The sequence below is a fragment of the Odocoileus virginianus genome, chromosome 18, assembly GCF_023699985.2.
Source record: "Odocoileus virginianus isolate 20LAN1187 ecotype Illinois chromosome 18, Ovbor_1.2, whole genome shotgun sequence".
In the NCBI taxonomy this organism is placed as follows: Eukaryota; Metazoa; Chordata; class Mammalia; order Artiodactyla; family Cervidae; genus Odocoileus; species Odocoileus virginianus.
Genome location: NC_069691.1, coordinates 32,647,393 through 32,660,578, shown reverse-complemented (window position 1 = coordinate 32,660,578; position 13,186 = coordinate 32,647,393). Strand labels below are relative to the sequence as shown.

Here is a 13,186-nt window from a genome sequence, read left to right as displayed (position 1 = left end):
ACAGGCAGCCCTACCCACCCCTCAGGTGGTATCCATGAACTCTCATTTGCAGCACCCCCCACACACCCCCATATGAAGTTAAGGGAATGGCCCTGTTCATGACATCTGAGATAATAGTCTGAGCCCACCACTTCCCCCTGAGGTGACCTACCAGTTAAATGATATATTTCCTAATTTCTGGGTCCCTTCCTTGATACACATCCACCTAACCAAGAGGCCAGCACAAAGGCAGGTGAAGGGGAGCTTCAGTGAATTAACAGACCACTCTTAACATCTTCCAAAGTGTGTGTGAAGACGTGTGCGCATGGTCCGTGTCTGCCACATGTCAGTATTGGCTCTGTAGTGAAGCAGTCTAAACTTTTTATGACTACACACCCTTTTCACAAAATACATGAGCGTGCACCCCAGTGCGTGTGAAGCTGTTTCTAAGTTAGTAATATATTGTAAATTTACATATAAAAATGTAACACATTTGTCTTTTTAGGTTAAAAAAATAGAAATTCTCATGTTTACTCACCACATCAGTGGATTGTTGTGTACCCCCCTACAGATAGGAGAGAATGGAGGAGGGGACATGTGTTTTTCTGGTTACAACAGAATGCAGGGAACAAGAAGATGGTCTATATGTAAATGGGGAAAGTTGTGAGTGTTGAGTTCTGAGTGTGAGAGTTCATGCAGTTTTCATAGTTTAATGTTTTGTGTCAGCTTCATTGAGGTATACTTTACATGCCAAAAAATCTAGGAGTTTTTAAGTCTGCAACCTATATAGTCATATATACAACAGCCTTAGGATATAGAACATTTCCATCACTGCCTAACTTTCCCACTGGTCTTTTACAGTCAGTCCTTTCTTCCACCCTCAGGCCCTGGCAGCTACTGATCTCATTTCTCTTCTTGTAGGCTTACTTTTCAAGGATGATTCCTCTGACTGGCATAGTAACATCTGTTATCTTTTAGGTCTGACTTCTTTCATTCTTAAGGTTATGTTTCTATCAATAGTTTATTCCTTTTCATTGCCCAGTAGTACTCCTTTGTGTATATCTCCCACTATTTGTTTAATTAAGACTTAAATATCAAGAAAACCTGGCAAAATATATGTTTCAAGCTTTGCATAGCATGGTTTCATCAGTTTTTAACTTCATAATTAATAGTTCATTTTTACTTGATAGAGTACCAAACTGGATTGGCTTGGGATCATTTGTCTACCTTCTACCCAAGTCCATTCCTCTTGCCTTAATACCTGAACTCATCCTGAAGGAGAAAGAAGTGAAGTTCAGTTCAGTCGCTCAGTCATGTCTGACTCTTTGCGACCCCATGAACTGCAGCACGGCAGGCCTCCCTGTCCATCATCAACTCATCTACCCGAACTCATGTCCATTGAGTTGGTGGTGCCATCCAACCATCTCATCCTCTGTCATCCCCTTCTCCTCCTGCCCCCAATCTTTCCCAGCATCAGCATCTTTTCAAATGAGTCAGGTCTTCACATCAGGTGGCCAAAGTATTGGAGTTTCAGCTTCAGCATCAGTCCTTCCAATGAACATTCAGGACTGATCTCCTTTAGGATGGACTGGTTGGATCTCCTTGCAGTCCAAGGGACTCTCAAGAGTCTTCTCCAACACCACAGTTCAAAAGCATCAATTCTTCAGTGCTCAGCTTTCTTTATAGTCCAACTCTCACATCCATACATGACCACTGGAAAAACCATAGCCTTGACAGGACAGACCTTTGTTGACAAAGTAATGTCTCTGCTTTTTAATATGCTGTCTAGATTGGTCATAACTTTCCTTCCAAGGAGTAAGCGTCTTTTAATTTCATGGCTGCAGTCACCATCTGTAGTGATTTTAGAGCCCCCAAAAATAAAGTCAGCCACTGTTTCTGCTGTTTCCCCATCTTTTTGCCATGAAGTGATGGGACCAGATGCCATGATCTTAGTTTTCTGAATGTTGAGCTTTAAGCCAACTTTTTTACTGTCCTCTTTCACTTTGATCAAGAGGCTCTTTAGTTCTTCACTTTCTGTCATAAGGGTGGTGTCATCTGCATATCTGAGGTTATTGATATTTCTCCTGGCAATCTTGATTCCAGCTTGTGCTTCCTCGAGCCCAGAAAGAAGAGAAAATCCCAATAGGAAACTGGTCATGAAAATAAATTGCCAATACAGTTGGAATAATACCTTAAGATAGCACACTATGCTTGCAAATCTAGACATGATATCAGAAAGTATGTCTCGTAAACCTCTCATTTTGTTTTAGGTGGATAGCATTTCATTAAAAGCTTTAAAGTTAGATCAAAGGGGAAATGTTTTTAGTTTTTAGCTAATCGTTTTTGGATTTTTCCTTTAAATTATGCCTTAAATTTGACAGAAATTCATGAAATAGAATAGAAAATTAAGCTATTCTGTGCTGGTCTTTAAGCTGTTTGCTGCTTTCTTCATAATGTGAATACTGCTAGAGCAAATAGGCCCTAGGTCTTTGCTGCGCTTAGTGGTCTGGTCTCATTTCCATGTGTGGAAGGAAAGGCAGTGTTTCCCTCTATGCTCTAGCATGCTCGTGGCCTGCCATGAGCACAAACAGGTTTATTCTTGGCCTTCAGGCAGATTCTCAGGGCTTAAGGTCAGCTGACAGTCTAATGATCCCAAAGTCTCTATCTGGTCTCTCTCCGGTCTCTTTATATCTTTCCTTCTCTATTCTCCCTTCCCCTCACATAAGAAAGAACAGTTGATTTTACTTGACTTTGGTTTTAAAACTGTGCATCATGTAAGGTGTTTTGATATGAAAAAGGAGCTCAAATAAAACCATTGAAACCATGATCATTGATCCTACCGACAAAGATTTTAGAAAATCACTCTGGACCCATATTGAACTGGGTGCCAGATTTCTCCTAACTGATACAAGTACCAGTTCAGTGAATATAAAAGGAAATCTTTTCATTTAAAATGTTTAGATGTAAATATTTTAAGTGTTTTATACTGTTTCTGAACCCAGTAAAACTGGTTTATAAGTCTGGATTATTTGGTTACAAATCTTCTAATTAATAGGATAGCTAATTATTATCATAGGAAATCAATACTTATCCTAGGGACTCCGCTGGTGGTCCAGTGGTTAGGACTCCGTGCTTTCACTGCCAAGGACCTGGGTTTGATCCCTGGTTATAGAACTAGAATCCCACAAACTGGCATGGTGCAGCCAAAAATTAAAAAAATATTTATCCTGATACTTTGCATTTCACTTAGCAGGACAAGTATTATCATCCTCATTTTGTAAATAATAATTTCCAATGAAATGGTCACTGAGCTCTGGTTACAAATGGGAGAGCCTAAAGTAACTCAGTCACCAACTACAACATGAATGGGAAGGACACAAATCCAGTTACTCACTCTGATGTGACTTTTCACTCATACACAAGTCCAGCATCCCAGTATGAAGTGGTCAGGATGTTCATAGTGGCCTAACAGACTGAATTTTTTCCATTACTGTTTATTTTGTGACAATACCAAATTCTTTTTATGGCTCTCAATCACCCTGGTAAAGTGCATTTGACATGATAAGGAGGCCTAGGTTTTAGATCTATACTTCTCAAGCTATCTGTGAGGAAGGACCAGTTTTCCCCCAGCTGATCTTGAGCCAATACTTAAGTTAAATAAAGTAAAAATCAGTTAATTTAAAAAGAAATGACCATATCTTTCATTGTACAGCAGTGTCACGTTGTCCTGAAAGTTACCAGATAGCTATTCTCAATTCCTTGCCGACTGGTTCTTTTTGATAGCATATAGGCCACTCATGGAAAGTCTTAACAGAGGAGTCTTAAGCCATGGTTTAAGAATCACTGCACCAGATCCTGATTACTTCTGTCACAAAGATCTCCAGGCAAAAAACCTGGGCCTCCTTTGTTTTCCTTTGATGATTTCTAACTCCCTTCAAGTACTTTAACCCAAGGATATGCTAAAGCTGATATTCATTCCTTGCATTGAGCTTTCAGACCCATTCTATTACATGAGACAGTCAACTTTGTTTCTTGTTGCAGTTTCCTAATTATGAAAGGGATGGTCTTTAGATGGTCTTGATGAATGATGGCTTCTTTGGAAACAACTTCACATTGCCTGGATCCAGAGGGTACCCTGTCAGGAGGAGTCTAGTTGGAGTATGTCATGTAGATATTTGACCTCTCCCCAGGCACATTCGTTTACAAAGATACTATGTTGTCCTTCTAGGTAAATATAAATGGATGCTTCTGTTACCATGATAAATAAAGCTTCTCTTTTATCATTCAGGCAACCAGCAAAGTTCTAAACCTTGCTTACCTGGACCTCTTCCACCAGAAGTAAGTAGTTTAACATAGCAGTCTCCATTTCAGTGGAGACAGCCACTCAGGACTAAAAAGGAATCTGAAAGGCAGTAGATTTAGAAATAGCAGCAGGCATTCGCGGCAGGCCAGGAGAAAAGAGAAACCGTATGGGACTGCTGTGTACTGTTAGGGGAGGGAAGACAGAAGGGTGACGGAAAGGAGATGCCTCAGGTGCATTTGATCAGTTGCTGTGGTTTCTGAGGCCTATTGTAATATCAGGGGCTGCCAACTCTGTAACTCCAGTATCAACATGCAGATTTAGGTGCAGGCTACCTGGGAAGAACCTGAGGTAAAAATGGCTGTGCACCATTCAGATTGAGTTTCCACAGTGAACGCTTTCATAAAAAGAATAATCAAGAAAATGGATTTGATAGTAAAGGAAAAATGCTGCAGAAGAGGACATGACAGTGATCTGGAGGCCAGCCTTGTTCAGGAGAGGTCTTGCTCCTTGTTATCACAGATTCAGCGTGCCCACCTGGGAAATGGCCTCATGCTGCTGCTGCTGCTAACTTGCGTAAGTTGTGTCCGAGTCTGTGTGACCCCATGGACGGCAGCGTACCAGGTTCCACTGTCCCTGGGATTCTCCAGGCAAGAACAGTGGAGTGGGCTGCCATTTCCTTCTCCAATGCATGGAAGTGAAAAGTGAAAGTGAAACCACTCAGTCATGTCTGACTCTTCTCAACTCCATGGACTGCAGCCCACCAGGCTCCTCCGTCCATGGGATTTTCCAGGCAAGCATACTGGAGTGGGTTGCCATTGTCTTCTTCGAAATGGCCTCATGGCCAGTTCAGTGAACCTGGAGTCAGAATTTCTAGATTCAAATCCTGGACCCCGGTTAGCATCTTCGCAACCTTAAGCAGTCATACCTCTGGTATCTCATCTGTTAAACATTTGCTGAGCTCTGGAAGCTATTATAAGACTCAAATGAGATAATCTCTGTAAAATCACAATTTATTTCTCTGCTTATTTACAATGCCAACAGTCTCCTCTACTTCTCTGTCCCAAAAAAGGATGTAAGGGAGACCATTGCTACAAGTGATACTTTTTAAAAAGCAGCTACTTCACAACTCCGGGATTATCCAGTCAGTCACTGTGTCGACATATCATGGTATGACTATTGTGAACAGAGAACTGCATGAGAATGTTTAGTCTGAAGGCTAGTTTCTCCTGCAAATGAGGGAGGGACATCCGTATTTGCCAGTTTATGTAGTTCAGTTCAGTTCCTCAGTCCCTCAGTCGTGTCCGACTCTTTGCCACCCCAAGGACTGCAGCACGCCAGGCCTCCCTGTCCATCACCAACTCCCGGAGTTTACCCAAACTCATATCCATTGAGTCAGTGATGCCATCCAACCATCTCATCCTCTGTTGTCCCCTTTTCCTTGCATCTTCCAATTTTTCCCAGCATCAGGGTATTTTCAGATGAGTCAGCTTTTCGCATCAGGTGGCCAAAATACTGGAGTTCAGCTTCAGCATCAGTCCTTCCAGTGAACATTTAGGACTGATTTCCTTTAGGATGGACTGGTTGGACCTCCATGCTGTTTCAAGGGTCTCTCAAAAGTCTTCTCCAACACCACAGTTCAAAGGCATCAATTCTTCGGTGCTCAGCTTTCTTTATAGTTCAACTCTCGCATCCATACCTGACTACTGGAAAAACCATAGCTTTGACTAGCTGGACCTTTCTTTGCAAAGTAATGTCTATGCTTTTTAATATGCTGTCTAGGTTGGTCATAACTTTTCTTCCAAGGAGCAAGCTTCTTTTAATTTCATGGCTGAAGTCACCATCTGCAGTGATTTTGGAGCCCCCCAAAAATAGTCTCTATTTCGTTTCCCCATCTATTTGCCATGTAGTGATGGAACCAGATGCCATGATCTTAGTTTTCTGAATGTTGAGCTTTAAGCCAACTTTTTTACTGTCCTCTTTCACTTTGATCAAGAGGCTCTTTAGTTCTTCACTTTCTGCCACAAGGGTGGTGTCATCTGCATATCTGAGGTTATTGATATTTCTCCCAGCACTCTTGATTCCAGCTTGTGCTTCCTCCAGCCCAGCGTTTCCCATGATGTACTCTGCATATAAGTTAAATAAGCAGGGTGACAATATACAGGCTTGACATACTCTTTGCCCAATTTGGAAGCAGTCTGTTTTTCCATGTCCAGTTCTAACTATTGCTTCCTGATCTGCATACAGATTTCTCAAGAGACAGGTCAGGTAGTACTAGACTCTAACACACATATAAAAGGATAGAATGCCAGAAATGAGCCTTATAAGGAATGGCTTATAACTATTAGAGCTTCTTTTTTAAGTAATTTAAATAAATGACTAGTATCACCTTAATATCAAATTAGGTGATGTGATTCAGACCATACAGTTGTGGTCCAGAGAGAATTTCACATCACAGGGCTGAGTAGAACTGTCTATGAGAGAGAATTCTCTCTTGCAAAAATAGTACAGTTCCCTTTATCCTGTTTGCCCTGATGTAACATCTTACATATGCATAGTACAGTTGTTAAAACCGAGAAATTAGGATTGATACCATGCTGTTCACTAATCAAGAGACTTTCCTGAAATTTTACCGGTATTCCCACAAATGTTCTTTTTCTGGTCTAGGATCCCTAGAATCTTAAGTTCATTTGTCTTGTCTTGGTCTCCTCTAATCTCTAACCAATCTTTGGTCTTTGACTTTTTAAAAAATCTTTCCCGACATTTACATTTGGAAGAATACTTGCGGCTGTTTTGCAGAACACCTTTTAATTTTGGTTTATCTGATGTTTTTTCATAATTAGATTGAGGTATGCATTTTTTTTGGCAAGCATGCCACAGAAACCACAGTGTGTCCTTCTCAGTATATAGATCACAAGGTCCATGATGATCCTTCATTTAGGCAAGTTGGTTAAGGTGGTGTCTGCTAGGTTTCTCCCTTATAATGTTATGATTTTCCTCTTTGTAATTAATAAGGCTCTTGTCTTGTATTTATAAGACGATTTTGTGCTTCATAAATTGACTTTCAGGGGTTGGAACAAGTGCTGTTCACAGAGGGTTGCCGAGTGTTCTGTCCTGGTGGGAAGGAGCTGTGCCCTAGTAGATGATGGAGTCATTATTTAAGTGTTTGAATAGGTTTCTCTCAATCCATACTGAAATGGATTGCCTGACATTACATTGCAGGATTTTTAAGTCCTACCTCCAGGCATATCTCATACTTACTAGCAAAAATGAAAGTGTGAAATGCTTTTTAATGTATATTTAACAACACATAGTCTGGTGATTACTGATGTGTATTCTCTGTGGACACACTCTACTATCAGAGCAGGATGTTAAGAGACAATATTTTTACACATTTATTCTATCTAAATCCATCACATGTTTACTTTCTGAATATCTATAACTGTCATTTATAACAAGATCATAAAAAGTCAAATACTCTTAACTCAAACTTTGAATCATAGAATTACAACCAATTTTCAGAAAAAGTACAATTACTGTGTTTCCTTACTCTACCTTACGAAATTGCCTACTGTAACGTGACACTAAAATTCAGCCACTTAAAAAGGGAGAAATATAGCAATGTGAATATGGGGGTGATGCTACTTCATTCATCTTCGTGATTTAGAAATTCAGATAATAGCTCCTATTTAAAGGAAGTTTCATCATTGAATCCAGTGTCATGTCTGATTGTGTTAATGAAATAAAATTTGAAAAATGTACCTAATTCCTTCCTGTGGTGTCACTATTTGATAAAGATTAAGGTACCACGTTTTGTTTTGTTTTTGCATACACTGGATTGCACAGCAAGAGTTCACGTCTTGTACTAATCTATGCTAAATACTTGCATAGTCTACAGACCATTGTTGTTACAAGTAGCAGTAGCATAGGCATTTTAGATCACAGAGCCCCCAGAGTGGTCTACGTTTTGTTTGCTTTGACATTATTAAACTCAATCTGTTTCTCTAACTGTGACTCTAATGACTGCATTTGCATGGCAGAAAAGTTTGCTTTATGGATCAACTTGTATTAACAGAGCTTGCATGCGGTTTTCTGCTCTTGCTCGCGGTGTTCCAGGAGCAGACAGAGCACCTTCAGCTGCACTGAATAATTATGCACAATCAATAAGTTTCTGTGTTTGTCTTTGTCGTTTCTTTGGTGTGGCCTCCAGGATGCTGCTGGCAAGGTGCTTGACCGCTGGGCCATCATGTCTCGAGAAGAGGAAATCATCACCCTTCAGCAGTTTCTGCGGTTCGGAGAAACCAAATCCATCGTGGAGCTGATGGCGATTCAGGAGAAGGAAGGGCAGGCCGTAGCTGTACCGTCTTCAAAGACAGACTCAGACATCAGAACTTTCATTGAGAGCAATAATCGCACCAGGAGTCCCAGCCTCCTCGCCCATCTAGAGAACAGCAACCCTTCCAGCATTCATCACTTCGAAAACATCCCCAACAGCCTCGCCTTCCTGCTGCCATTCCAGTACATAAACCCGGTCTCAGCCCCGCTGCTAGGATTGCCTCCAAACGGGCTGCTATTAGAGCAACCAGGACTGAGGCTGAGGGAGCCCAGCCTTTCGACCCAGAATGAATATAATGAGAGCAGTGAGTCTGAAGTCTCCCCCACGCCCTACAAGAACGATCAAACACCCAACAGAAATGCCCTGACCAGCATCACTAACGTGGAGCCCAAAACCGAGCCAGCCTGCGTGTCCCCCATTCAGAATTCCGCCCCAGTCAGTGACCTGTCCAAAACTGAACACCCGAAGAGCTCATTCCGGATCCACAGGATGAGAAGGATGGGGTCAGCCTCCCGGAAGGGAAGAGTGTTCTGTAACGCGTGTGGGAAGACGTTCTATGACAAAGGTACTCTCAAAATCCATTATAACGCGGTTCACCTGAAGATCAAACATCGGTGCACCATTGAAGGCTGCAATATGGTCTTTAGCTCCCTTCGCAGCCGTAACCGCCACAGTGCGAACCCTAACCCTCGCCTTCACATGCCTATGCTAAGGAATAACCGAGACAAAGATTTAATCCGGGCCACGTCCGGGGCTGCCACCCCCGTCATAGCAAGTACAAAATCCAATCTCACACTCACAAGCCCTGGCCGGCCCCCAATGGGTTTTACCACTCCCCCACTAGACCCCGTCTTACAGAACCCTCTCCCTAGCCAGCTGGTGTTCTCTGGGCTAAAGACTGTCCAACCAGTTCCTCCATTTTATAGAAGTTTACTCACTCCAGGGGAAATGGTGAGTCCTCCGACCTCCCTCCCGACCAGTCCCATCATCCCAACCAGTGGTACCATAGAGCAGCACCCCCCACCCCCCTCTGAGCCAGCAGCGCCAGTAGTGATGATGGCCACTCATGAGCCCAGTGCCGACCTGGCGCCCAAGAAGAAGCCCAGGAAGTCCAGCATGCCTGTGAAGATCGAGAAGGAAATTATCGATACCGCCGATGAGTTTGATGATGAAGATGACGACCCCAATGACAGCGGGCCTGTGGTCAATGATGGGAGCCATGACAATCACTGCCACTCCCAGGAGGAGATGAGTCCGGGCATGTCTGTGAAGGACTTTTCTAAGCATAGCAGGACCCGGTGCATTTCAAGGACAGAAATAAGAAGGGCTGACAGCATGACTTCTGAGGACCAAGAACCTGAGCGGGACTATGAGAATGAGTCTGAGTCTTCGGAGCCCAAACTCGGTGAGGAATCCATGGAGGGGGATGAGCATATGCACAGTGAAGTGAGCGAGAAAGTCCTGATGAACAGTGAGAGGCCGGACGAGAACCACAGTGAGCCCTCTCACCAGGATGTCATCAAGGTGAAGGAGGAGTTTACAGATCCCACTTACGACATGTTTTACATGAGCCAGTACGGACTGTACAACGGCGGGGGTGCCAGCATGGCAGCCCTGCACGAGAGTTTTACATCGTCCCTGAATTACGGCAGCCCTCAGAAGTTCTCCCCAGAAGGGGACCTGTGTTCTAGCCCAGACCCTAAAATCTGTTATGTGTGCAAGAAGAGTTTCAAAAGCTCCTACAGCGTGAAGCTTCACTACAGAAACGTTCACTTGAAAGAGATGCATGTCTGCACGGTGGCCGGCTGCAATGCTGCCTTCCCCTCTCGCCGAAGCAGAGACAGGTCAGTAAATCTCCATTGGCTGCTCCTGCTGGGGGGTGGAGGGTGCCAGTCATGGTGGACTTGATACATTAAAAAAAAATCCAACTTAGATGTTTTCGATGCACTGTAAGGATTGTCCACAGTGACCGCGTGACCCCCAGGCTGCCATGCTCGTGAAGGATTGTTGCAGTCGGTGCTTGTTCTGATTAAGCATGCAGAATCATACGCCATCTTACTCAGTAATGCACGCCATTTTTCTCTGTGCTGTGTGTGTGTGTATGTGTGTTTCCATGCATCTGGGTGTGAATAAGTTAACTGTGTACACAGTTCCCTGCTTTCCCATGAACCTTCACTTAGAAGCTGCAGCTTCCGTTATATATATTTCTGCTTTGCCTTGTGGCTTTATAATTAAATCAATATATTATCTTCATACACACGTATTTATCCAATATAGAAACAGAAATTTACGGATGGAAAGAACCATAGGTCCAGGACATCGAGACAGCCTGCATCTGCGTAGGTATAACCAGAAATGTTATCGTTCTTACATGAGTATTTAGTGTATCCATGAATTCTTTAAGAGTTGTAGATACATCGGAAGAAAAGGGGACCAAAGTAATTGTTGATACGGGGAAATGTTATGACGATTGTGGGTTACTTCAACTTCACAATGTCTTTGAGCCCATCTCTAAAATATAGTCTGTCATGGGAATTATGCATAGAAGGGGAGGCATGCATATACTTTGAGGATCAGTTAGAATATATTATGTCCAGCCTTCAGATGACATCACACCTTAGGTATGTAGCTGTGGCTCTGAAACAGTTGGGCTTAAACAGAAGCAGCTGGTCCTAAACCTACAGTGTTCTTTTTCAATCTTAAAGAAAATGTAATATAAAAGGAATGTGTTAAGGTGGTCACTGGTGGAGTAACAAAGTTGTCCTCCTCTTGTGGAGATAAGCTTATGAGCAGAGTATTATACACCAGCCTAACTAGAGTCACACAATTAGTTCATCCCATATACAAATGCAGTTTTTGGTTTTACATTGTCTTTTAATAATGTATCTGGAGAAAATTTTTTACATGGTAAAAATCAATATATGTAGAAGAAACAGTATTAACTAGGAAGTTCCCAAATAGCTACCACCCAAATGCTAGTGTTTCCCTGATGGGTAGAGTTGTTTGATAAAGTAACATATAATAGAAGTACACTGAAAAGTAGTGATCTGCCTCTGGAATGTTTTTTTCCATATTTAAAAGTTCAGTCTTCTTAAAAATAAAAGAAGAAAATACTTTTTCCTTTCTACTAAAATACAAGGGACCCAATGCATGAAAAGCAAAATCTCTGAGAAAAAATTCAGTGGCTTTCTTCATACAATTCAAAACATGCTCTGAAGAGAAATCTATCTTAAAAAATTCCCTCCCCCCAACTCCATTTACCTTGTTCTGTAAAAATGTTTTATGGTCACAGAGTTTTTTTCAGTTCCAAGTTATCATTGACAGTCCCAAAATACAGCAGTTAAGATAGCTAGACTTTGAATAATAAAATATAGTACGATATCCATCCCCCCCACGTTTGTAAGTAATATTCATTCTTTTACATTTGAAATAGTGCACTTGTGATAATGAGGTTAATGCATTGGATTTTTTTTTTAACAAAAATAAAAGACTCATGAAAAACTGCATAAAATATTTATGGAAATGGAGTGTTTGAAGACAAGCCAAAATTTAAGCTTATTTGCATGAATTCCTATCACAGTTTTAGTTGGTTTGCTGAAAATACTGCAAGTCATAACACTCAAATAAATGGCTCTGGGACCAAAGGCTACAACACCCAAAGCTTGGTGCTTTCATTTACATCAAGCCACTAGAAAACACAAGCGCTGTTTTTATGCCCCACTGTAAGGAAGTACTGTGGAGAGGGTGGTTTGTCTGAGGAAAAACATTTACTGATAGCAGCAGAATATTTCAGTCTCTAATTTTTTCTAAGGATTGAGCGTTCCATGGGTGACCATCCATATACAAGTTGAGACCACTGCCCAGCATAACTAGGATATAGGATATTCCAGGTGGGAAGCACAATACAGATATTCTCCCACGTATGTTCAGTCTCCCAAGAGATTGCAAACCCCAGAAGACAGGTGATTACATTTCATATGGGTGAAATAGCATGTCACGCCAAATCTTTTTAATTCTCAAATTTTGTCACACACAATAAAAAGCAAATTGGAAAAAAAAGTACTATACAAGAAAGTCTTCTGATTCTCACTTGAAACTTCGCTTTTCAAGAGTCCTCAAATCTTTTAAACACTTAGCAGAAACTTTGATACTTCAACTTTTTTTAAATAAGAAGTGTGTTCATCCTTGTTGAGCCTGTGACTTGAGTTAATATGTGAGCATGGCTACCACCAAATAAGGAAAAGCAGGGATGCCATTGAATACCATCCTCTTCTGCATCTCAGGAAACATAACCGTATTATAATTATACCCCTGTTTCATTGTCATCAACGAATGTTGACCTGTAATTTGATCTCCTTATTCACAAAGCCTCTGCCTCGCATCTCAAATCTACCCAGTAGACTTCTCTTCCCTTGTCTCTGCACTTTTACTGTTTCAGTCACAAGAACTCCAGGAATTTTATGTCCCCGCTTTTTCCCTCTTCAATTTACTATGAAGCTAGGTTAAGTTTTCTTACCTTTCTCTGAGCCAACACACCTTCCCAAACAGAAATCCTCCTTTGTCTTTAATCC

The 13,186-nt window shown here is 41.7% G+C and overlaps 1 protein-coding gene across 4 annotated transcripts in view; it reads left to right on the top strand.

Annotated features, from left to right (window-relative positions):
* BNC2 (basonuclin zinc finger protein 2) overlaps positions 1–13,186 on the top strand; it is a 466,221-nt gene that overhangs the window by 430,355 nt on the left and 22,680 nt on the right. For all 4 annotated transcript variants that reach the window (XM_070480546.1, XM_070480545.1, XM_070480549.1 and 1 more), the window contains one exon: positions 8,490–10,459. In XM_070480546.1, the coding sequence (XP_070336647.1) occupies positions 8,490–10,459 (1,970 nt within the window). The remainder of the gene's footprint in view (positions 1–8,489; positions 10,460–13,186) is intronic.